Source organism: Ammodytes marinus (genome assembly GCF_949987685.1).
Source record: "Ammodytes marinus genome assembly, chromosome: 12".
Taxonomy (NCBI): Eukaryota; Metazoa; Chordata; class Actinopteri; order Uranoscopiformes; family Ammodytidae; genus Ammodytes; species Ammodytes marinus.
In genome coordinates this window covers 14,283,268-14,310,668 of record NC_137216.1, presented here as the reverse complement: position 1 = coordinate 14,310,668, position 27,401 = coordinate 14,283,268, and the positions used below count along the sequence as shown (strand labels likewise).

At 40.9% G+C, this 27,401-nt stretch overlaps 1 protein-coding gene across 1 annotated transcript in view; it reads left to right on the top strand.

The window, feature by feature from the left end:
• Positions 1-27,401, top strand: part of erbb4b (erb-b2 receptor tyrosine kinase 4b) — a gene marked incomplete at its 3' end in the record, with an annotated part of 297,976 nt that overhangs the window by 234,975 nt on the left and 35,600 nt on the right. The window contains exons 15-20 of the mRNA XM_080038662.1: positions 965-1,119; positions 2,938-2,982; positions 5,763-5,895; positions 8,972-9,094; positions 11,628-11,726; positions 16,420-16,605. Coding sequence (XP_079894788.1) covers positions 965-1,119; positions 2,938-2,982; positions 5,763-5,895; positions 8,972-9,094; positions 11,628-11,726; positions 16,420-16,605 — 741 coding nt within the window. The remainder of the gene's footprint in view (positions 1-964; positions 1,120-2,937; positions 2,983-5,762; positions 5,896-8,971; positions 9,095-11,627; positions 11,727-16,419; positions 16,606-27,401) is intronic.

Below are 27,401 nucleotides of genomic sequence, written 5' to 3'. Positions count from 1 at the left end.
TCTCTCTTTCTCTCTCTCTCCCTCTTTCCCTCCCTCCCTCCCTCCCATCCCTCTCTCTCTATCTCTCTCTCCTTATTCACACTATATCTCACTCACTCGTACTGCTTCCTCTACCATTTGCTGTATTATTCTGCATCCATGTCCACTCTCTCACTACCCGACTTTCCCTTATTACTCTACCTCTACCTCTTTTTATTTTTTTTTTTACTTTTCTCGACTCCCCTTTCTCACTTTCTGTCTCCTGCTCTCTGTTATCTCTCTTTCACTCTCAAGCTTCCACTGCCGCACAGATGCAAGTACAACACTTTCATCCATTAAGCTGCTAAGAAACCTGCACTTTGCAAGTTATTGACGTAGACACATGTCAATAAATCAGTCTGTATTACAAACTGAGGCTACAGCAGATTTCTCATCCCCACAATTTGTGACACCACAGATTTGTCCTTCATGCCTGACTTCACGTTGATGTCTGTTATAGCTACAGTAAACCCTGTCTCTCTCTACACACGATATGTTTGGATATGTAGGTCTGTGAGAGAAAGCTGGACTTGCCAGTGATAACTTAACCTGCTCTAAAAAGTGATCTTTCTCCCGTTCTACCAATCATGAATACATTTTCAGGGAATTCTAAGAAGTCTTGACTGTCACTTTCCTCACATTACTTAGTAAAAGCACTTAGCTTTCAAAAACCTTCTGTTCCAAAACTGCTGGTATATTGTACTGTGATATTACGCACACACTTTCATGGAATGTGCTTTTGTCAGAAATGACTCATACTACCGGGAAAAAATAAGCCTTGGCGGTTATAAAAATAAGCGTTGGCGGTTAGATACCTTATCAAATGGTATCTTACCTCTGAATGCTTATACGTAGGTATACACAAATTATATATATGTTTTCAAAATGAATGAAATGTGCATTTTGGAGAAAAAAAAACAATGATTTATTTTCTCTCTTCCTATAGGGCCCGGAGCATTGTGTGAAATGCCTCCATTTCAAGGATGGTCCTAATTGTGTGGAAAAGTGTCCGGATGGCCTGCAGGGCGCCAACAGCTTCATCTTCAAGTACGCAGAGGCCAACAACGAGTGTCACCCCTGCCACGCCAACTGCACCCAGGGGTATGTACAGTACAGCCAGATAAGGAGCTCATCATTTTACCAGATAAAACAGATAGGAACATGGGTGTCAAATTGATCCCCTTTTGATGGGTAATTTCAGTGTTAATGTATTGACAATATAACAGTAACAATATAACTTCAACTGTGACCTGAAAATAATCCCTTAAATTTGGAAAAACTCAAATCTCTTCACCTTTCAAAAACATTTACTTTGTTGTCACATAAATGTCACAGGAAAACCCTCCACCTTGTAAATCAAGAGAAGTTTCATACCAAATGAATTTATTTTTTCACAATTATTGATAAAATGGTGTAAATTGACATATTCACTTTGACAAGCAAATATGCATGATGATGGGCCACTGCAAACCGTCTTGCCGCTGCACTGCTGACATGTGAAACAGCTACACCACATTGTCGAACAAAAACAATTAAGCCCATTACTGTTTTGTCCTTTACAATGTTTATTAATAACCTGCTCAGCTAGAGTCCAAGCTGCTCCATAACAATGCTTGGTTTGCCAGTTAGTGTAGAGACAGAAGTTGATGGTAAAAATTTGACTGCTGAATTAACTGTTAACTTATTGCACTTGCTCGGTTGGCAATTGTGAGTAGCTAGCACTACGATGTTACTGGTACGTTGCCAGCCACAGTAACCTTCTAGCCCTGTGAGTAGTCCCTAAGTCACCAACCTTACAGCAACACCCACTTCACAGGGAAAGTCAAATGAATGTCCCTTTGCCACTTTCTGCAATGTCTGGGTACTACCAGAATATTCGTTCTAAGGGAAAATCATTCCCTCCGTTGAAGTGCATTTTGAAAGTGAAAAGTATTTGAAAGGTCCTCTCACATGTCATGTCTTGCAATATAAAAAATATAAACCAACATCTTGCAAGAAAATAGAGATGAAAAGAGGCAAAGCAAAATAAGAAGAAGAGAGAAGGAATGAAAGTGAGAGGATTCAGTGAAGTACCTTGCCACTCTTCACTGCTCACTAGCCACTGATCGCTCAAAATGATACACCATATATATATACAAGGGTTTGTAAGACATCATTTTGTATTTAACTCCACAGGGAGTTTATGTCACTTCCTTTTGTGTTATTTTTTCCTCTCCTAAGTGACAGCCCCCAGCTCTCTCAAGCATAGCAATGTAGTCGTAAATGGAAAGCACCAGGCTGACACTGTGTCACAGGTATGGCTTCATAAGCAGATCCGCCTCTTAAAAAACAAGCTGTGGGCGAGAGAGAGAGAGAGAGAAGGATGAGGTTGAAACCTCTTCTCCTTTTCTTTTTTTTTTTAAGATATGTTTTTGGCATTTTTATGCTTTATTGATAGTGTAGAGACAGAGTTGAAATGGGGCAGAGAGGGGAGTGACATGCAGAGAACGATCGCGGGATGGAATCGAACCCGGGTCCGCTGCTGGCCGAGGCCCATGGGGGGGACGCCCTACCAACTGAGCTAAGGGCGCCCCCTCTCTTCTCCTTTTCTAAACATTCAAAAGAGCCACCACGTTCTGGAGCTAGTATTAAGACTGTATGATGCCAATAGTTGCCCACTTAGGTAACCAGCTGCTTCACAATATTCCCATTCCAAAATACTGTGTAACTGGATTGATAAAATTGGAAATGATTTTATTGAGTTTTGTGAAAGAAAGTCTACAATAGTCAGGATGAACACGTGAAAAAAGTTATTTACTCTTATTAACAATTAGTTGACGTGTTCCTTTCTAAACTCACAATGGATGTGATTGTTCCTTAAAAGCTTGCATACTATGAATGTTGTCTAACTTTAAACTTGTCCTGTATTTGTTTGCTTAGGTGCATTGGGCCAAGACTGCAGGACTGTATAGGCTGGATGGACAGGTACACAATTATTCTCTGTGGAGTGCCTCTAACTCTGGCATGACACCGCACAGTAGCGCACACACACACACACACACACACACACTCACACACACTCACACACACACACACACACACACACACACACACACACACACACACACACACACACACACACACACACACACTCACATACTCACACACATACACATTAAGCAAAGTCTCTGATTAATGGCTAGCTCTAAGGCACAGAATCCCTGCGAGTGTCCTTAATGCCTCCCTGTGCATGCATGCCTATGTATGTGCACAAGCAATTTGCCCGGTGCTTGATAAATTGATAGCGCTTTAGCTCTTGTTCTGAGGTGACAAAATGCCCCTAACAGTTTTCAGCAAATGGATTCAAGATTTCATAACAGAAGCAGCTTGGCATCAAGTGTTGCTGAGAGGATTTGATTTGGGGAGAGGATTTAAAAAAGGAAACTACAAGGACATTACAAAACTTTCTCATGGGTCTGGAGAACTGCACCACAAAATTGCGACCAAAAAAAGACAGAAGCCACGCAGGAAAAGGACAGGGCAATCGTGAAAGACAAAGCGTTCACATATTCTAGAGAACTGGGCCTCTGCTAACAGGGTAAAGGGGAACTCTGTCAGAAGGGGTGGGGGATGTAGCAATGGACTGAACTAGTGAACAGATCAGCCCTTATCATACAGTGTGTCTGATAGGATACAGCAGTAGACACCTAGCTAACCCCAGGCTTAGCTGCCTTTTCTAAAGTGTCACACAATGATGTTAATCTCTTACCTGTTGGAGGCTTTAGCTATCAGGCAAGACTGAAAGTTGCTTATCAGAAAAACATATTTGTGTGTGTGTGTGTGTGTGTGTGTGTGTGTGTGTGTGTGTGTGTGTGTGTGTGTGTGTGTGTGTGTGTGTCTGTCTGTCTGTCTGTCTGTCTGTCTGTCTGTCTGTCTGTCTGTCTGTCTGTCTGTCTGTCTGTCTGTCTGTCTGTCTGTCTGTCTGTCTGTCTGTCTGTCTGTCTGTCTGTCTGTCTGTCTGTCTGTCTGTCTGTCTGTCTGTCTGTCTGTCTGTCTGTCTGTCTGTTTGTCTGTTTAACATCCGTCGTGTGTAGGGACTGTGTACATATCTGATTAAGGTGGATTAATCCCTATACCTGTGACTTATTCATGTTATATTTAGTCTGATAAACCTAAGAAGAAATAGCTCTCCCTCACATTGCATTTAATGTGGTCACATTCATCGCTTGCCATGTTCAAAGCGTTGGTTGCTGCTGGGTGATCTTTAGAACTGTATGCCCTGAGTTAATTTGTAGTACAGCTGGGTTACATCTGATTATCACTTGGAAATTCTCTGTATGTGAAGCATGTAGGTTGAATAGGACTTCCACAGTCGCTCTTGGTGATAAAATGACATCTGTTCACGTCACACTGCATTCTTGCTGACTGATACATGGCAAATTGATTCGCACACCGGCCATCAGTGGTTCCTTAGTTATTATGAAAGAGTGTGAGACACACACACACACACACACACACACACACACACACACACCATTTAAATAAGACCTTTACTTTTACCTACCTCCATTGAGGTTTAATACTTTATATACGCTATATTAGTTCTTGTTATATATTATAATCTACAATACACTCATTCACTGCCTTGCCAAAAATAAGATCACACTCTTATATATTGGTTAAGAAAATAAAGGTACAACCAGTAAGAAGCCTTAGCTTAGCAGAATGTCTGGCAACAGGAAAAACAGCTAGCCAATCTTAAAATTTCCTCAAAGCTCCTTCAAAGCTGTATGTTCAATGGACAGATAATAGAGTGCTATTGATCTTCTCATTTATCTCAATGTAAGGAAGCAAAAAGGCTTATACTGAACTATTTTTCAATTTATTCGGTACACTATATTTATTCAGCCGGACATTGTACACCTTAAAAATGAAGTTGTCAGAGCTGTCTCTACAATGACTCTCTGTTATGGAGGTATCAAAATAACCTCAAACAAATCTTTATTTTTTACTGCTTTGTCAGGTATCGACATATCTGTACTGCAGTAAGCTAATATAGGCCCATATATCTGGCTGGCAGATTTATTGGTGGTGGTTCTAGTGCTCACCAGCTTTTTACCATCACACATTATACGCCCCAAAATAGTTCCCTGTGCCAGCCAGGAAGAGAGATGTGGGGGAGATATACAGAGTTCTTCACTTCCAATGAGGCCAGCTGACTTTGATAACATTTAATAGAGTGTATCCTGACTGTGATATAACGTCCTAAACAACAGGCATGTCCCAGTGATTTAGGACAGGGTCTCGGTATGCCTTGACCAAATTAAGTTATTTCATTACAGCTAAAGTGGGGAGGTGGTTTGGTATGCAGGAAAGCCAACTTTAATTTTTTAATTTGTTTAGCGGCAACTCTGAAGAGAGTAAGGGGAGCATATCAGGGAAATCATTGAGTGGCTTGAATTCAAGCGACAGTGTCAGTGCGCTGCTGGAAATTCACTTTGGCGGTTATTTTTTCCATGTTTTTGATCTCAGCCTCGAGCGGTGTATTTGTTACCAGACGACAAAAAAAATGTGTGATGAAGAGATTTCTGGAGGATAAAAACATATTGCCAACTTCTATCCATGCCTGTTCTCCTTGTGTGTGTGTGTGTGTGTGTGTGTGTGTGTGTGTGTGTGTGTGTGTGTGTGTGTGTGTGTGTGTGTGTGTGTGTGTGTGTGTGTGTGTGTGTGTGTGTGTGTGTGTGTGTGTGTGTGTGTGTGTTCAGAACCCCTCTGATTGCTGCTGGGGTGATCGGAGGCCTCTTCATGGTGGTCATCCTGGTGCTGAGCGTGGCGGTGTCTGTGCGACGGAAAAACATCAAGAAGAAGAGAGCCCTCCGTCGCTTCCTGGAGACAGAGGTGAGCAGGAAGCAGGTGAAAAACACATTGCAAGAAGACAGAAGTTGTAACCTGTAAAAAGCACCTCAAGATAATGTTGACAGAAGACTGCATCACTGAGAATCAGAGGGGAATTTAACAGTGAGGTTTGAATTGTCTTACCTTTCCTACCGATCCAAAAAAAAGCCATGCATTTATTCTAATGCAGATACTGTAGGTCCTGAGAGGCAGTAACACATATGGTATGCACTTGTGTTGTATCATAGGTATTATTTTTACCCTAGCTTATAGCTCACTTAAAGGTGCTCAGATGAACTCTGAGTTTGTGTTAATTATTGCACCCCCTTTTGACAAAAGTGGCAGTGTTTTTACTATGCCAGCTCAGCTGTAATTTCTGGGTGAAAAATGAGACTGTTTCAGAAATATTTCAAAGTTCCTCATAGTACCTTTCATTTAAAACCAAAAAAGCCTGCTGGAAAAATGACTGGAAAAGAAATGTGAGGATAATATTTGGAAGGGTCTTTCATTTTTCAATTAATCTGATAGAGCTATCTTTTGAAATAAATGTCTATGTGTTTGACAGTTTTTACAGGATGAATATCCAATCACTTTTAGCATAAAAAAAGATCAAAACATGGAAAATGCCTGAGGGCATTGTTTTGATGATATATGTGTGCTTGTAATGTAATGTGTGTATGTGTTTGTACTGCAGCAGTGTGGGTGTGTGTGCACAAATTGCCCGTACTCTGTACACACACTGTACAAAATTAGATAAAGCCAAATTATAATACAAAGAAAAGAGAATTGTACTCCATCTATCCAGATGGGTACTGCGGAGGAGGAGAGAATGTCACAAACTCAGAGGCTCAGGTGTTAACTTTGCCATAGGATACTGGAGAAAACACTTCTGTAAGGAAGAGGTAAGGGTCCAAACCATTAGGAGAGAAGAAGCACTCCTTCTTTGTGTCAAAACAGGAAGAGAGTCTCCTTTGTGAGAATAGATGTCTTGTCTCCCTCTTCAGATTACATTAGTACCAATGAAGTGTCTTTTCTCATATCCTCTATAATGACAACATATAGCACTGATACAGTATGTCTGGTTATTATTATACTTCTGTCACTTAATATCGACCCTTATACTGTCACTGTTTCTTGTTTACTTGTACATCTCTTCCCTTCTAGGTTTCATACACACATTTGGACACAATGTATATGACAGGGGAATTTTTGTCAACTCATTTCAAAGCTGATGATACCCTAAAAACAGCTGCTGTTATTCTTAGTGCAAAAATAAAATTTGCCGTAAACATGTCCGTTAACTGCCAAAACTGGTGGAATTTCAAAAACGTTTGATAATTTTTAATACTTTTTTATTTATTTATTTTTATACCCACTGAGTGATCCGAGGAGCTGGGTGGAAGTTACCAGCCCTCTATTACCACAGTGGTATCACACTTGTAAACAGATTTTTTAACAAATTATATAATTTCCAAACACTATGATTAGTTTGTGCATTTAATGAATTTATGTTTTCTCATCATTGAGAGAGCCTCAGCTGCAGCAGGGTCAATTAAAATATGAAGTATACACAGTACGTTCCGTGAGTACACATTGTTTGGCTTGGTTTCAGCACTGCCTTGTAGAGTGAGAAGGTGAACAGCTCCAATGGACTGCACCAGGGCTGCTACACAGCCTCAATATCTTCAGCACCACTAAGGCTGGACAGCTCCCTGGGCAGTTGAATAGCTTTCAGTAGTCGTGTGTGTATGCGGACATATGGATGGCTAATTTATAAGACATCTGTATTGTCTTGTGTGTGTGTGTGGGTGTGTTTGTTTGTGTGCGTGGCCCCCGCCCAACTTGTTTCCACCCTGCAGAAGCTGATTTGTTATTCCATTTAAATGAAGAATGGTTGTGTTTTGTTTAATCAAATGGTAACCACGAGCCAGAGGGACAGAAACTGCAGACCACAGCCAGGCTGATTTACACACAGTCTCTCTCTCTCTCTCTTTTTCTGTTGTCTGCCCTCCCTCCCCTCTTTCCCTCTCTAATCTTCCACTCTTCTCCTAATGCCCCTTATATTGCTCGTTCTCTCTCGCTCTTGCATCCGTGGACTAATTCAGCTGTGTCCTTCTCCATCGCTGTCTCGTTGCTATTGCCACAGTTCCTCTCCCACTCCACATTGTCCTCTGTCCCTCCCCTCATATATTGTTTCTCATTCTCTAGCTATTAAATCTGTTCGTTCCTCCACTTGAGCAGTAATGAGACAACAGACGGGTCAACTCCTTCTCAGGCTCCACAATTATCCACCTCCCCATACATCTTCCTCTTGCTCTTCATCCACCTATCTCCTTCCCCCCCTCTTCTGTTCACATGTTCATTCTATCACGTGTGCTATCGAGATACTAATTGAACTGAAGGGTTTGGATTTGTTTTCCTGGAAAATGTTCACTGTAACCCTCATACAACCACAGGTCCTGGGCTGTTACTAATTAACACTAGGTATGTGAAAGCAAAGTGAATGATAAAAGTACCAAGTAATTGCAACTGTGCTTAAGATGCTTTAAGTATTGCATTCAAATTACACTATTTTAAGAATCGCTCCCCTCTTAGTCATAATTCCAAGCATAGTAATTGATGATGCATAATGATACAAGCTGAGTTTCACAGCATGGCTTCCTGGAAATAAGGTCATCATTTTCAGAAACAGTCTTAAAATAAATAGTGAATATAAGAGATTCTCCAAATGTAGGCTACCTAATTGAGGTAGGTTGCACCAGCTCAAGGAAAGGTTATAAAATGAACCTACGTATACACTCGAACATGGAAGTGTTGTGTGTTTCCATGATTCTCCTGAAGCAAATAGAGCATTTAATTGCTGGACAACCTGAGTCATATTGGATATTTAAATAGTTGTCCATTGTTTTTCACTGTGATAAATCATGACTCTCTGCTTGCTGACTGTCTATAACGGATACGGGGGGATGTGTGAAAAAAATAATGAAAGTCAACGTAGGCAGCTTGTGTTATAATGTTTTTGTTACAAGTACCCGTTGATTGAATGCCGTAATGTATTTGCTCTTGACTGTGTTTTTAGCTGGTGGAACCTTTAACGCCCAGTGGAACAGCACCCAACCAAGCCCAGCTTCGCATCCTGAAAGAAACAGAACTCAAAAGAGTCAAGATCCTCGGCTCTGGGGCCTTCGGGACTGTTTACAAGGTAAAACAGACACACACAAATAAAAATTGTCCACACAGTTCGCATGTGTTTCAGTTGGCGCAATTGGCCAAATGAATGAATGTACTCATACATTGGAAATCATGATGTGTGATCATCAAACAAGGAGGAAGACATAGCTTGCTTGGGATCATTAATGACAGGAAATGAGATGGAAGGCTGGAGGCAGAGGGATGAAAGGAATAGCTAATAGCAGACACTGAGACCCCTGGGGTAACAGTGAAGTAAGAGGTAGCTGAGGTCACTGCCACTGTGTGTGGATTGGTTAGGGAGAGAGAGGTAGAGAAGGCACAGCTGGAATAAGAAATAACTGAAATCATCATTTGTCATTTTGTACATCCATCCATTCACATTATAATACATTTCTGGGTTAGAGGTACTGTAACAGGAGCACAGATGTCTTTTTTTCAAAGCAACATCTTGCACATTTCCCTCAAGAATGGCCATGTATTTTATTTTTTATTTTTTTCTTGGCATTTGTATGCTTTATTGATAGTGTAGAGACAGAGTTGAAATGGGGCAGAGAGGGGAGTGACATGCAGAGAACGACCGCGGGCTGGAATCGAACCCGGGTCCACTGCTGGCCGAGGCCCATGGGGGGGAGGAGGGGGGAAGCCCTACCAACTGAGCTAAGGGCGCCCCTATGGCCATGCATCTTAGAATACATAGTTCACTCAGCGTCTCGTGGGTTGGCCTTCGGGACCCAAACACTTTCCTTTCGTGGCCAGAAGGCATCAGAGAGGTATTTAATTCACCTTCACTGGATTGAAAAACAGTCGGGCAGTCATCATTATCTATCTCCAGCAGCTTGATTTGAAAGATTTATTTTTTATTATTTCAGGCACAGCTCACAGGTCAGGGCCAATGATGTTGAGTGTCAGCACTCAGACTGACTTGTAAATGAAGGGTTTTGCTTTGCGGCTCACGTCCCTTTTTCACTAAAATACTCCAATATAACGCTCTCATTACACGAGCCGCCTGTCTGAGAAGAAGCCTGTTTTGTAATGTAGCACACACACAAGAACGCCCATGTAGGCCTGAAGCAGGAAGGTGTAGTGGAATAAAGAAAACAATGAACACACAATGTTTGATTACTTCAAATGTAATCTATATCATGTTATCGATCCATTTTACTGTCATTTTTAAGACATTTGAGCAATTGCCCTTGACCTGGAAAAGATCAGTATTACCTTCAATATTACAGTACATTGAGTTTTAACACTAACTGGTTTACATTTGACATACACACAGGTGTTTTATTTCCTGTAGAGTGCTTCTAGCACTGGGGGATATGTAGTCACATTACAGCAGCACAAAAATAGCACACATTTGGAAAAGTTGAGAGGCACTCAATAGCCCCTTTTACACAGCCAGTGAAAGCCGGAAATATGCCGGAATTTCGGCCCTCTGCCCAGCTGTATAAATGCGACCGTTGCGGAACGGGGGAAGAAAGGTGCGAGAGATTGTTCCGGGAATTTTACTACCTCGGGGGGTAGTAAGATTGCCGACACAATTGGTTCCGCCTCTCTGTATAAATACGGCCAGCTTGTTGTTGCGGAACAGGGGGGCGTTTGACGTTCCATAGTCTACGTTCTAAACATGCGACCATATTAGCTTCATTTTGCAGAGTTTATGAGTCTATGTCTGCCCAGGGGAAGTTGTACAATGGGAAAGCTAGGCTAGGCTAAGCTAGGCTGCGACCGGATCGCCGCTGCTATTATTATCCTAAGTCTGAGCCTATATCCACACTTTAGTTCTGTCTACAGTAACGTGACTTCACACACTGTGTGTATGTGTATGTCTGAATGGCAGAGCACTGCTCTCACAAAGAGACTCGCTCACAGCCAGCCTGTCACCCAAACACACACAGACACAGAGGTGAAGCAGTGAGCGGAGTGATTTTGTCAGTTTGGTTGACAGTCCCAGTGATGTTGGACTCAGCGCATAGTGAGATCAACCGGCACATCGTGGGGACAGTAAAATACGGCCCTCTTACTGCAAGCTCCAGCACTTCTGCTCTCAATTCACCGGCCAGTGTTATTGTTGTAAAGCAGCTGACCGGTGCGGCGCTAAATGTTTACGTCACACCTGACGTTGTTTACAAGCACCTCTTTCATTCCGTAACGCTGTGTAAAAGGGGCTACTGATGCGCCAGCAGACCGGCAAAGCCGGCATATTGGAGTGATGTTGTTCCGTCAATATGCCACAATCTCTGTGTAAAAGGGGCTAATGTTTCTCCTCCTAAATGCTCTGACCACTTTAGCAGCTGCTAAAACACTTTAATCTCATCTCAAATGAGATCCTTCAAAATGATTAAACACCTTTTCCCATGTCTTTTCAAAGGACAAAATAACCTTTAATAATAATATGCAGAACAGTCTCACACTCTTCCAGTGACCCTCAATTCACAAATTGTTCACTAACCTTTTTCTAATAAAATGTTGGTGAGATGGAGTTATTTGACTCCCCATCCAGTATAATGACTCATCTTCTGTTTGTGTGTTTGTTGCTTTAGGGTATTTGGATCCCAGAAGGAGAAACGGTGAAGATTCCTGTGGCCATTAAAATCCTAAGTGAGGCCACTGGACCCAAGGCTAACGTGGAGTTCATGGACGTGAGTGTCTTGAAAAATCTATCAATTCCAGTTATTATGTTGCTACAACCTAATAGTTTTGTTTTAATGTCTCAAGTCATGTGTTACACAAATTCGCTACTTTCTCACTAAACGTGTGGTACAAATACTTTTTTACAGGAGTATTTTGAGGTGTTTTCGGTCAGGTCAGTCCAGCAGATACAATATATAGGCCTACATGTCAGGATTATGTTGCTATGGTGACACATTGCTAATGGCCATCTTAAAAGCAGTGACCAGAAGAGTGAAACCACTTTACATGTATTTTTTTGAGTGAACTTCACCTAGACACTAGCTCCAATGGTGAAATTAAGTAATAGAGTGCTACGTTTCGACCCCATTGATACCAGAATAGAAAGCATCAGGGGCCCCTAGGAACCCTTTATACGACCGTGCACACACACACACACACACTATGCCACAGGCTCTCAGCACAGTGCGCAGAGCCCCATTTATTAAACATTCTCAGCTAGGCTCATTTCAAAACTAAAGTGAAAAAAATTGAAATTATCGCCCTGTGATGATGCAATGTAGATGAAATAACTCCCATCAACACACATACACATGCCGACGCAGGCACACACACATATTGAAAGTGACCCAATTGCACTCATGTTTTATACTTAGTTTGACAGTCTAAAGGGAAGATTTTTTTAAGTCTTAGCATTTTACATTTTTATCAAGACATATTTGATGAATATCCTACATGTGTTTAATGTAATGTTCTACATCCTTTGATGGGCGTGTCTAGATTATAGACACGCCCCTCAAAGGATGTAGCACTAGACTCTAGAACATTAGAGAACAAGTCTCCGCAATGAAAGGACAACATGTACGGAGACAGTATAGCTATGGGGCTATACTGTGTATAGCGGAAGAGAAATGTAAATCTATTAACAATTCATATTCATGTACTAGAAGAAGAAAAAAAGTGCTTTTGCATAATGCAAATTACTTGATGTATGCCTGCTTCTGTGTGTGTGTGTGTGTGTGTGTGTGTGTGTGTGTGTGTGTGTGTGTGTGTGTGTGTGTGTGTGTGTGTGTGTGTGTGTGTGTGTGTGTGTGTGTGTACGGGCATGCTTACTTTGACACAAAGCCAGCTCCCCGGTCCCAATTAACCCCATTCAACTCTGGGTTGGGTTGTGCGACAGAATGTACATCCATAGCTAATCATGCTTATTTACACAGCATGCTTGACGTCCTTACACATTTTTTGAGGAGAGGACAAACAAAATAAGGTTCAAATTCACATCAGGTGGTGAATTGATTTAGGCAGTGGAGAAGTGGAGTAGACATCTGGTTGGGATTTTTATTTTTTTTATTATCGAAGCAGTGATAGTGGTTAGAAAGCAGATTGCATTACTGATAGCACATTTGTAATGTAACTGACATGAAACCTGTGTAACTGAGACTGACTACCCAACCAGTCTAAAGCGAAACACATTGGGAGACAGAGAATGGGATTTGGTGGGCAAGAAATCAGAGAGACAAACTAAACCAAATTGAACGATACAAGTGTCAAGAGTGGCTAGAGAGCAAACTTGTTGATGTTTGGTTCATTCATTTTTTTTCCCCACTAAGATTGTCTGAGTTCCACCGTCTTTTCCAGCAATTCCTTGCTTCACATTCATCCAGTTCCTCAGTCTTTTCTTATTGACTGCTTAGCAGCTGGGGGCTCAGCCTCAGCTCCAGGGAACACCAGTGGTAGTTACAGAGAGAAGGGAGACTGCAATTAATTTACTTTAACCCTCCATATTTCCCCAGCTGGACGGGGAATTCTGGTTGGTGACCTTCTAGCTGCAGGTCATGTTCACTTGCCACTGACTGTTTGAAGAATGTCACAGAGGATTGATTGTCCTTTAGTCTGTGTACGTGTGGGTGTGTGGGTGTGTGTATGCCTGTGTGCGTGCGTGCGTGCGTACGTGTTTGTGTTTGTTTGTTTAGGGCTTCACACTCCTTACCTGTGGGCTATTTAGAGGAGGCAGGCTTCTCCTTTCAAACAGCAATCAAATGCTTTAAGTGCCTAACAAAAAGATAGGATGTCAATATTCTGGAATATTGTCATGCATGAGCATGTGTTAGAGTGTGCATGTGTGTTTGTGTTTGTATCCATGATAGTGGCCACAGGCAGACAAGGCATGCTATAGTTTGTTTTTCATTTTGAAAAGCCAAACTCCTGCTCAAGGTTTGTTATTACCAAAGCAGGATTAACCCTTGTGGTCTATCCTTTATAAATTGCATTGTTTCCCATGTGTATGAAGAATATCATCATCTCTTATAATTATTAAGGTTTCACATACTTGTTATGCTAAATAAGTGTGAAGGAAAGCCATTTGAAATGCATACTGTGCATACAATATATTTATAACATTCAATAATGAACCTTGTTTTTAAGGATCTTCTTATGGATGCTGTTTAATCCTTTGGTTGTTACACATTATAACTACTTTAAAATGACCTCAAATCAAATCCTAAAGAACTCTGTCCCTCCATCTCTATCATTTATAAAATGCAGCACTAGAAGTATACATTGTGTTTGTCTGATGTTGATTGCAGAATTCTTGCAATTTTTGGGTTGTACGTATTGTACTCATCGTTCACCTATTGAATGCTGATCTGGATGAAAATAAATGTAATTTAAATAATAAATGTTATTGTATTCAACATAATAATTAAATACATCTCTCTCAGATTAGGTTTGTTAAAGCAAATTGTGTGACTACGTTTTGCATAATACTGCAAGTTTCAGGTCTTTAGCTGTAATATAACTCTGAAGGCATCTGAAGACAATTTTTTAAATTACTAGATAACTGTTTTTAAAATATTGAAACAATCTGTTTTATTATGTCTGTTTTATTCAACAGCAAAATTATAAACAAATCAATACAAGAATTTACTTTGAAATGTTGCACAACATAAGAAAAGGCTTTTTGTGTTGAATGATTCAGGCAAATCAAACTAAAAAACTAAAAAGTTAGTGACCCATTCTTACTTGCACCTGAAAGCCCAGTGTTGTGTGGTCAAGAGTTTGTACGTTGGTTGTTTAGTGAGAGCCTTTACTGTAGATGTTATACCATTTTGTTTAAACATCTGGAATGTAAAAATGTACCCTAGGATACTGTGCTATCGTTATGTCATTTATGGACTTTGATTCACAGATTTGAATCTTGTCCATGTGTACAAGAATTAAGACATTTTAGGAAAACATGTCATATAGGGATGTGTGATTTAATTGAATGTGAACTGGTCCAAGCAGTCAAACAGCAGGCAGGCGGAAAGGCCCATGTGTGTGTCACAGACTTTGCTTTGATTTACCATCGTCCTCACTCTACCATCATCCGTCACTTTGAACCTCTAGCAGATGAGTGGGGGTCTGATTATGCAAGCGCTGTGATATATGAGCAATATACTGCTCCATGCTACACTGTGTTAGGGTTGTATCTCTCAGTCAGTGTTCAGTGGACCTCCACACACTGTATATCCGTCTCTCCCCGGCACACTCCCACAACAGCCGCCGCCGATGTTGTGTAGTTGCTGCACAGCGATCCATCTCATGATGAATCGTCATATAAAACCCATAACCCCTGTAGTGACGGTGCTTTGTATGTGTGTGGGTATGTGTATTCACGTGTGTCGGCGAGTTGCATAGTTGCACAGAATAGATCGTTAATTGTTTTCATTGTGAGTGCTTCTGTATCATTTGAATAACAAGTGGTATATGCTACAATCGTACAGTGTTGAAAACTAATACATTAAGGCTGCTCTTGTACTAAAAATCCCACAAATAAAAGGTGTTTACACTACAGGCACGTTCAAAACTCTCTAAATAATGTATTGGAGCAGCTTCTTCATATGAACATATTTTCAGTATATTTTCAGCATATTCTCTAAAGGCAACACTTCAGACCCAACAACCACCGTCTTCTCACCTTGGTGTATTTACTGCATTTTTAGTTTACTGCAGAGCACAATGACAGTCTAGTGGAGCATTGTGTCACATTGATGTTGAGGTTTTGAATAAAAAGCTACTGTTTCTGACTTAGTGGAACCATGCTGCTCGCTTCAAGAGACATTTCTGTGTTAAACAGGTTAAGGGTTCTTATGGTCTTTGACAGTTTAGTCTGCACCTGTAGACATGATAAACTCTCAGTAGTGTGGTGTGTCTTTGAACCTTTTCTTTTGACACTAACTGGGGTGACTACCACTTTGAGCAAAATATTACAATGAATACAGTACTTATCCACACTTCGATATGTTTTCTTGTTACGGCCCCTTTCTCGTTAGTGGCAGAGATAAGGACATAGTCGTTCAATCAACGTAGGAGGCTAAGTGTCTTTTGTATTTTATATGCGGAAAATGCGTTCATGTTATCAAATTAACAGTGATTTCAAGTGAATGCATTTAAATATTGTAATTTTTAAAAAACAGAACAATATGCTATTCTGATCATGAAAACCCCGGACACATGGTGGACCCATACATTGAAAGCCCATACATTTACTTTTACTTTTCAACTGCCACTTTTCCCTTTTATTACAGAAACCTTCAGACAGCACAATTAAAGAAGGCAGACAAAACTATTCAAACATTGTCCTTATTTGTTTTTGCCATTTGGCTGTTGCCTAAGTTCCTTCCTCTCTCCCCACATGCCTGAGTGTGTATCTGTCTCCTCCAGGAGGCCCTGATCATGGCTAGCATGGAGCACCCCCACCTGGTCCGCCTGCTAGGTGTCTGCCTCAGCCCCACCATCCAGCTGGTCACACAACTCATGCCTCACGGGTGCCTGCTCGACTATGTCCACGAGCACAAGGACAACATCGGATCCCAGCTGTTGCTCAATTGGTGTGTCCAGATTGCCAAGGTAAGGATGGGAGGGAAAAAAAGGTTACAAGGCAGTTGTTTTGCCCGCTGTGTACGGTTTGGTTGATTTGATGATTGGCTGGTTTGCTTGGTTGGGTGTTTGCCAGCGTGGCGCATTGGCAGATTGGTGCATTAGGTATTAACAGATAGATTGTTTTGTTACCTTGATTGTACAGTTTTACCAGTACCGCTTGTTTGCTGCCTTCACTGTCACACCAAATACGTGAAACAACCCATATGTAATGATTTGGAGACTTGGATAGCCATTGAGCCATTAGTGGATCTCTACTGTAGACTGTGGAAAGACATCACTTTATAATTCAGGATAATATAATATCATACAGTAAATATGATTTAAACGTTCATTTTTAATACTGTTTGAATGTTATTTCAAAATCTTCCGTATTAATCCACCTACTGTGATTGCTATGTTCCTGTGACGTATCCATTTTGATATTTTTTTCCCCATTTGTTTCACTCATTGCTTAGTTAGTCTAATTAATATCTCTTTCTTACCACATATTGTTCGCTGTTTCCCATACTTGTATTTGTGTGGTGTTATCCCAGGCTGTCCTTTTGAAATCTTACAGTATAAATACTACTGTTTGCTTTGGATTAGATGTACACCCCTGCGACACTCTTACACTCCTTGTATAACATGTCTCTGCCAATATAGGTCAAGTGAATTACTACATTGCTTTCCAGAGTAAAATGCAGAGGTCTGGGTTCATGTATAGTAAATGGCTGCGAGCCAGAGACAAGGACTGGATACTTGGTGAGGTCTGTGAGTGTGCGTTGGTATGTGTGTGGAGGATGCAACAGCAGACAGCGGGGGCCCCTTGCCAGCTTCTCTGGAGAAGTGTAGTAAATAATTCAAAGGCTGACTTTGGTGGTGGTGGGGTGGGGGGGTTGAGTGCAGACAGCTCAGTGTTACAGGATCATGGATGTAGGAGTGAATTATCATTCATTTAAATCTAGTTGGCAATATTAACTTGTGACTGATACACCTAGTATTGATCCCTTTATCTGTCTGTGTCTGTCTATGTATCTGTGTAGTGTGGATGAATACGACACAAATCAGCACAATTTCTCTGCCAAGATATAATAACCCTTACAACACCTAAGAAAAGGGCATTTATTGAAGGGCCATTGTATTAGATTGCAGTATTGTTCTGCTATATTTATGACAAACTTAAATCTCCAAACGTGCTGCATTTGATGGATGGATGAGGAAACTGTTGTACACAGAGGAACGTAATTGAATATAATTAAAATGCCTCAGCAATGACTGCAGTCCCAGATTTAATTTCTTACACCGATATTTCTGCTCCCATGTTTGGCTAAATCAGAGGAAGGCAGCACTGCAGTGAGCTGCCATGGGAAAATATTAAATCATCAATTAAACTCTGGGACACAGTTACGATCATACTGCATGAAGTGTTTTGCTTATTCTTTTTTTAAATAGCAAAGGCGATCAGAGCATGCATTAAGTCGTGCCACACTGACAAACTTCCCATGCAGTGTAACACAAATATTAGCATGCCTTGGAATGAATCATACAAATTACCTTGTGGAAAAATTATGTAGATCGGCTATAAACACTCGAATGCGCACTGTGAACAGTTGTCAACATGGAGAGATGTATAAATCATAAAGTGTGGATGGGACAATAATGTATGATTTACCACTGTGTCTCAAGTGTGTTTCAGTAATTGCCTACAGCTCCTGCATTGGCCTCAAATAGCCTTCAGGGGCCTCAGTTAATAAGGTGCCCCCATGTGGGTTCATGCTCACACAAGCAAAACGTTTCCTATACATTGGACTTATCTGAATAATGCCAAAAAGGTCAATTGGGACCTTTCGCCATCAACATCCCCATGTGTGTGTTTTAATTAATACAAGGTGGACCCAAACTCATACAGACAAGCATAGTCAAGTATAATTAAAGGTTCATTGTAGGGACAATGGGTGTGAAGGATGGTGAGGGGTTGAACAAGAGTGCGAGAGTGGCTGGTTGAGGTTGATCACTGGGTTATGGTGAGCAAGCACACACATTAATGGAAGGCAGCTGTGCATACTGGACAGCGAAACTCAAGGGAAATAACTATAGGCCCGGCCGGGGGGGCTTGACAGTGAAAAGCTCATAATTACTTATCTGAGACTCAAGTCAAACATCTTTCCTGCAGATTATTTAATTATCTTTATCGTGGATGTATACATCAGCTCAGGCAGGGTCGTATGGGGCTCTCAAGGCTCTCTAGGCAAGTGACAGCACTGCTCTCTCTCTCTCTGAGGCAACATCCCCATGGCTCTCCCTCTCTGTCATGGCCACCATAGTAGCCATAGATTATTAATGGAGTTATCTGTCATGAGAACCCGACTAATGAGCGGAATCATTAGAACTGGTACGCAGGCAGAGCTCCGATGCCACAGGATGTTTTTCTTTTTCTATTCTTATCCTGTTTTATCTTTCCTTACACCCCTAGTATAGCCTACTATATATGTTCACTTCATTATGTCTGCTTGAGTTTAAAGCCTTCTCTCACCCACTCTTTGGTTACCCTCGTTTATGTTAATAAAGTATAGAGCTGCTACAATGTCAGATGTTTGACTGTGGGACCAAGACTGCAATACCAGAAAATATATATTCAAAATGAAATACTGCAATTGCTTGGTAAGGAAAGAAAATGTCTAACAGTGTTTTGCTCGGTTTTCTCTTGACATCAATTAAGACGCTGTTTACAAGATGGCGCTGTGTGATGTATTGGTTTTGTTTTCATTTGGATGAAATATATGGTTTCCATATTTCAGCCCAGTAATTTGTCAAAGTGTGTTCAGTTGTACAGATGGATCAATGCCAAGTTACTGTACTTAGCTGTCAACACGCCATTCATATCCTTCTGGCATGTTCTTTGCAATGTTTTGTTAAATGATGAGCACTTAAATAACTCACCATATATACACTTGCAATGTGTAAATATTTTGCTACAAGGGATTCCCTCATTTGGAAAGGAAATAACTTTTTACCCCGTGGCACTGCTGTTTTAAGTCAATCCAATGGGTTGTCATTTGTGATGAGAGGGGACACATTAGAAAACAATTCACTGACTTGCTTATACAGATGTAGGGACAGCTTTAAAAAGGATCAAGGATCAAATGTCAATATTGCAAATTCATATTTTTTTTCCTATATCCAATGTAGTGGTTTTCTTGGTAGTGATGGGCATGATTAATGGATGATCAACGATTGATTGTTAAGAACTTGGGTCTCCGGATAATAAATTATGCTGACTTTTGTGATCCCGTGACTTTTCATCTTGTGCCACCAGCAGGAAAAAAATCAGTTTTGTCCTTTGAAATATCTTCACATCTATTGGAACTGGCACAAAGGAAAGTATAGACATCATGGCCCTGGTCTTTAGACGATCAAGCCAACTGACTTAATTGACTCTGTGACTGACCCTGTGGTGCCATTGTGAGGCTGACGTCTAGTGCTGGGTGAAATGTCTCCACAGATATTGAATGGGATTGCCATTGCATTGTGTGCTGATATTCCTAAACACAGGTGATGATGTGATATTCCTTCAGTGAGCCACCAAAATGTCCCTCTTAAATTCATAATTCGTATTGCATTGTCTTAAATGCAAATTGTAAATTGCAAATATGTACATGTAAGAAGGCCCCACAGTGTCTCATATGGGGTCATTTCTCTGTGTAAACCATCCAATCATTTTTTTAAGAAGAAAATACCTTTGGCTCCCACTGATGCTATTTTTGATGCGTTATCTTTTTGTTGTTGCAAATATGTGCTGTCACTATTCTCATGTCAACAATAAAGCAGTGTTGACTCACAGTATGTGGACCACTGTGATGAGCCACCCACCCAGCAACTATTCTGATTTCCCTGTAAGGCAGGCCTTTTGGGGGGAAATTTGTAGATATGATTTATTCAATGAATACATTTAGCATGTTTGTTATTTAAATGGGAAAGTGTTTGATTTTTGCTGATCAGTAATAGTGTGAGCAATTTATTCAGAATGGTGAATTTCCATTATGGACACAATTGTCTCAGGGCACCAGCTAGCACTAGGCAACTAAGATCTGCCCTTGAAACAATGTGATTACCTTAATACATTTAAATTATTGGATTTATTTTGTTGTTGATATAAAACGATGCTACATAAACTAATAAATACATTTTGTTGTTAATTTGTGTTACTTTGTTACATACATGTATTATCTTATTTACAAAGAACCTTTCACGCTTAGTGTGTTAAACAAAGTAAAAGCTTCACATTGGTCTAGCGCTTCCATGTCTATTAAACTCATCAATGTCTATCTCGATTATTTCTGTGTTGATACAGATCACTCAAGTTGGTCTGAATGTAAACCGTCTGGTACCAGCTATCCTTCCTATCTCTCCTTCCCAGTTGTCTCTAGAAGCAAACCCCCCAAATGACATCCAGGTTTTTGATTCCCAGCAGCACAGGCAAAACAACATGCCGGCTCCAAGACTGCATGTTAACACAGAACATGGAGCAGATCACAGGCATCAAGCCTTTGATACTACCAACCCTTAGAAATGTCAACAAGTGTCCGCCTGTCTCCCTTCCCCTCCCTCTAGCTGTCTCCTTCTCTTTCATTTCCAAACTAATTAATTCTGAAGCCTTTTTTGTGGTGGTCTTTCATGACTGCATAAGTAAGTTCATGATTCAATGTTAGCAGTCGGAATTCCTTCTTTCCCCTGGGTAAATATCAGCCCGAAAAGCCTGCTTGATTTGAGAGAGCAGCTTAATGCTGGTTTTCATCAGTTTCAATTGTTATTTCAAAGTGGAGGTCTTGTTGAATAGAATACATGTATTTTGTTAGATAAGTGATGTGAAAGAACACTATACTGTATCATCAATAGCATGTTGTTGAAGGCAAATTTGTGATGAAAAATAAATGGTATTTGATAAAGGTAAACATCCCCCCTGTCTCTCTTATTTTAAGAAAAGGTTGACTTTGTCAGTGCAGGATGGACTTGGTCAACAGCAGTGTTCAGTTGAGACGAATCAAATTTCCTGTCAGTGCATGTTATCCATGAATGTCCAAACAAGTGCTGCCAGGCTTGAGATCTATTGGACTGGAAATTATTTGAAATTCCTCAGGAAGGGCTAGAGTTGGCTAGTGAGAATGGAGATGCACATCTGGGCTACTTTGCTTAGTCTGCTGCCACCATGACATAGGACCTGAATAAGTAGTGGAAAATAAACAAATGTATGGATGGATTTGTTGTTTTAGTAGTAGTGTTTTGTGTTTTTCTTTTTTTCTTTTCTTCCCAAGTAAAAGCATTGAATAAATGATGGATTTGTGGTACAACTTGGTTACCCAGAATGGCCTCTGAATGCAAACTATATTGAATCTAAAGGCAGCAGATACATAGATAGTCACTGCGAAGGACAGACGGATATACAAAGACTATCACGCCTGCACTGACTCATGGTTGCCATGTTGTCAATCAAAACGCGCACACACACACACACACACACACACACACACACACACACACACACACACAAACCAGCCAGGAGGAAACACACATCCAGAGCTATAGTTTGAACAGTGTCTGTCTGGCTGAGCTCAGATGGATGTAGCTGGGTCAGGCAGTCTGGGAAGTGGATGACTGCAGGCAGCTCACACGATGGATGAGACTGGCAGGTCAGGGAGACAGGTGTACACTAATGAGTGGATGCCAGACGCACACAAACTCCCACAGGTAAATGAAGGCTTCTAGGTATCCAAACTGGCAAACACAAACAGTAACAAAGTGAACATGTTGTGATTCAATTGTATCATGCACACACACACACACACAGACACACACACACACACACACACACGCACACACACACACACACACACACGCACACAGATGCACATTTATTGTGACGCCCTCAGACAAACAAGGAAACAAAAACACCCACACAGACACTGTCTTCTTGTTGCAAATATGTTGTCCGCTTTTCTTTTATTACTTCCGTTTCCCTCTCATTCTTTGTGTTGGCACTATACTTCTTAATCTTTTTTCTCTCAAAAAGAAACACACTCACACACATAGACACTCAAAAACTGTGCTGGAGATATGTATCTTCATCCATCTTTGTGTGTCAAGCCTTCGTCTCCTCTCAACTCATTACAGAACAGGTTCCCCCCTCTTTCAGATTCAGATTCAGTCTTTATTGTCATTGTGCAAACAGTACAACGAAATTAGGGTGGTGCTCACCACCCACAGTGCAAATTAGCATACATGCATACACAGACAACAATAGACAACAATAATTTAATAAACTATGCTAAATAAAAAATCTGAGTGTCTGTTTTTAAAAAAAATAGAGGATTTCTTATGTCCAGTAGGGGACGGGGGGACGGAGGGGGGCGGGGGGCGGGGGTTCAGGCATATTTACGCAACAGTCCCGAGTGCGCCAATTCCCCGCCATCAATAACTCCAATTCGTCTGTTTTGTTGACCATCGATCTGGCGTTACTCAAGAAGATGCTCGGCAGAGCCGGTCTGAGGGGCTGTTTCTTTAGCCTAGCAAACAGACCCGCTCTGCATCCCCGCTTCTGCTTCCGTTCCCTACGCCGTCTGCGTCGCCTCCCAGACCCGACAACAGTCCAGGGAGAGCTCGGTGGTCTCGCTATGTCTGGCGGTATGTTGTGAGACTGCTGAAAATCCGGTGTAATGTCGATTTTACATGCAAATCCGATGTTCATCAACTCTGCACTGGTGTATGCAAGTTTGAACCCATTTATACGTGTTATTTCACACACACAGAACCATACACTCAGCAATAAGAAACACTGGGGTAGAGAGCTCCGAGCCGCAGCGTCCGTGCGCGCCGCCATACTATTTTTTTATATTTATTTCCCAGAGGAGGTAAATATACCAACACTCACTTCTCTGCAAACTGGTGTGTGTGTGTGTGTGTGTGTGTGTGTGTGTGTGTGTGTGTGTGTGTGTGTGTGTGTGTGTGTGTGTGTGTGTGTGTGTGTGTGTGTGTGTGTGTGTGTGTGTGTGTGTGTGTGTGTGTGTGTGTGTGTGTGTGTGTGTGTGTGATTCCAGCCTTTTTGGTCCTAGGTATAGTGGCCTAGCGGTAGAAGTGGGCTCCCTCAACAAGTCAAATTAAATTACATTTGAAAAAGTATTGGACCAAGCAAAACAATGAACTGCGTTGCACGGTTGTAATTGTTATTGATTATAAAGAGTACCATTGTAATGATGAGGTTTAGAACAAGGCTGTATTTAATTGTCGCCTGTCGCCTTAATCTAGCCTGTTTCAACTATTGTCAAGCTTTTCCATGGCATTTTTCTTTTTCTTCAATGGGCAGCTTCAGAGAGCCACATATGCTTTTGGTTCCATATTACCATGAATATAAAAATGCAGGCAAAGATTTGGGTTCAATACAGCAATACAATATGCCTGTAGAGCATCATAAAGTTCAACTCGCATATTGGCCTCTTACTTTTCGACTATGTATCAGCATACATTTATATTTTCCCTGACTTGCTTGAGTCAATGCTATTCCGAATAAGACCGTATACGCAATTGCATGTAATGTGTTCAGCTACAATTTTGAGATTTGTAAAAACATACAGGCTTTTTCTCATAAGAAGTATCATCATGATACATGTGATTGTAATGATGGATGTGCTATTGGTCCTACGATTGTTAGATGTTTGCCATCAGCTTGGGAAAGGGTTTACATGTACAGTGTCTATACAGTCATACTGTATGTATCCTAAGGAGGGCCAAATGCATGTGCATGTAGTGTACAGCCAATGGAGTTTGGTGTGTGTTTGCAGGCCCCTGATACTATTGCTGGTGGGGAGCTTGTCATCTCTAAGCCTCGTAGGTAGAAGGCCAACGATTCAACAGCTTGGACTCACTTCACTTTTAATTAGTCGCCTGCCACTGTAGATGCCTCCCTACCAACCTCTCTGGAACTGACTCAAACCGTGTGTGTGTGTGTGTGTGTGTGTGTGTGTGTGTGTGTGTGTGTGTGTGTGTGTGTGTGATATGACGGTTGGTCGACATGTCCACCCTGATGCTATGGTACAGGTGCCAGGCTGCGTGACATCACACCCCTCTGCCAGTCACCCAGGGGACCTGAGGGTGAAACTGGTTCATTATTAGGGGCGTTATATCATAGTGCCTGTATCACATTAATTTGATCTAAAAAGTGTTGTCTTAAGCATAGTAGCTATACTGTATAATAATGAGTGTTAATTGCAAACATTTGTATTGCATTGCACCTTATAAATGTTCACTCTATTCACCATTAGTTTGGTATTAGTGAATATTGTTTAATCCAAAAATAAATGTGACAGTAATTTTTCAGATGTGTTTGACTTTGGACCAATAATCTTGAATTATTAATTTAGTTGGTTAATACTAAAAACAAAGGTCCTCCATGTAGACTGAATTGTATTACAAGCCTTTCCCCCCTGTTATGCAATGAGGCATAAATATATGTCTGACTCTGTACAGTTAACTTTAAAATATGGAATCCACATTATAATTTTGATATGAAGACAAGCATGTTGCAAATGAGAACAAATGTGAATTACCCTGTCTTTTAGCCTGACCTGATTTGCATTTGGTATACCAATTTACTGTGGCAGGACATTAGGCATTTTAATGTCTCCTTTATTTGTCAATAAAATACTCTTGAAACGTTGACCATGACTTGACATGGCAAATATCTTCTCTGTTAGAAGCAATTTTCTGACCGAAGATATATCAGCAAGTGCTAGATAAAAGCCCAAATTTTGTTGAGCATCCTCCTCAAACTATCAAATCAATTGCAGAATTTGGACGGCATCTTTTGTTGTTATAAGAATGCACTTCCCCAGACGAGGGAGAGTAACTGAAAAAAGCAATCAAAGTCAAGTACAACTACCATACCATTAAAGCTCTTTAATGATCTCAACCTCTCCATATTCCAGTTCACTGCAATTAGCAATAAACACTATTGATAGGGTATGGACTCATGATGTAGCTGTTTGAGCACAGGTCAAGTTTTATGGCCATGCATACAGACCTGCACCATCTGTTATTTTCAGTGGTGTTTGACTCATACAGAAGACAAAGTAATGCACTGCACAGTTTCGAAAACTTCCCATCTTAAGTCATTTCTACAGTGTATTGACTTGGTTTGAATGTGGCATGTATTCAGAATTATGAACAACTAAACAGTTTGGGAGTTTGGAAGGGTGGCAAGTTACATTATTTGAACATTTGCTGACTGATCTGCCACTTGATTGATTGCCTTAAGTGTAAATATTGGAGCAAAAACTGAGTTTGCAGTAGTGTGTAGCTGTGTGCCCTTTCTGGTTTATCCTTACCATGAATGGAGTGAGCCATCATTGAGATATGTTTTTATGGCATTGATATGCAGCGTTGGACATTGATGCATCCTTGCCATTTTTCATGACAAGTCACTGCAATTAGTTGTGAAGGTGTTTACCGTTGTATAATATACATTAAAATGACTTTAAGAACATAACCTACACACTCACTCCGTCTCTCACGCTCATACAAGTTTGCTTATCTCAGAGGGACTCATTATAAGCATGCAAATGTGTCTTCGATTCAAATTTGAGTTGTGTTGTATTTTTTAAACCAAATTGTTTAGATTTTTGCTTTCCTTGTCCTTTTGCACCCCTGTGCCTGTGGACCCTTTTTGTGCATATTCACAGCCAAAAACATCTGAAAAGCCCCCCCAAAAAATATATATATGTATCTCGCGGACCTATTCAAAGTCTCCTAAAATTCCCTGTGGAATTGTCATAGCTCAAGGTTGTTTTGGGCCATCATCAGTATTATCTGACTAAATGGGCCATAAGAAACAAAACTATCCTGTCCTGCCTATTTGTCCCGATCAGGGCACAGAGTTTGGCATTGTTGCAGCTGTTATCATGGCTGAGACAGGATCCTCCCTTTACAATATGGCTTTTGTTAAAACTCGTCAACGGGATTCAAACACATCTTGCGTTCCCTTCGGCAAGCCTGGGCCGGCTGCAAAGGCCTCACATACATACAAAGCAACACATCCCAACGCTCATAAGAGAAACCTGTGCAATGTTGATGGCAGCTTCCAGTCCTCAGGCTCTCCAAGGCTCACCACACACACACACACACACACACATACACACACACACTTACACACGCACACACACGCACGCACGCACACACACACACACACACACACACACACACACACACGCACACACACACACACGCACACACACACACACACACACACACACACAGAAAATAACCTATGTATAAGAAGCAGTCCACACTTGCAAGGGGTTACAATGGAGACCATAATATATACGTACATGCACACATACCCACACACACCTTTGAGCAGGGACAATGTAATGTATGTGTGAATCACTGGAAGTACAGATCATGGGACGAAGCAAACTCAGAATGAGTGGCCAGCTTGAGGAATAGACAAAACATTTATACCGAATTCAGTACATTTGATATATATATCAAATCAAATAGTTTGGGTTTTATTTGCCTTGGTTTTTAGATATACCTGTATATCCCTGAGACCGCTGTTTCCACCTATAATAAAGTGAAGCTGAATAGAATTATGAAATTATTATCCATCATTGTCTCTGATACTCTGCTTAATTTTAAAAAACTTCTCCGTCAACACTTTTTATTGGACCTTTCTACCAAGAACAAAAACATATTCTTAACTTTTGGAAGAATTCTGTGCGGGTGGCTCTTCCCTCACT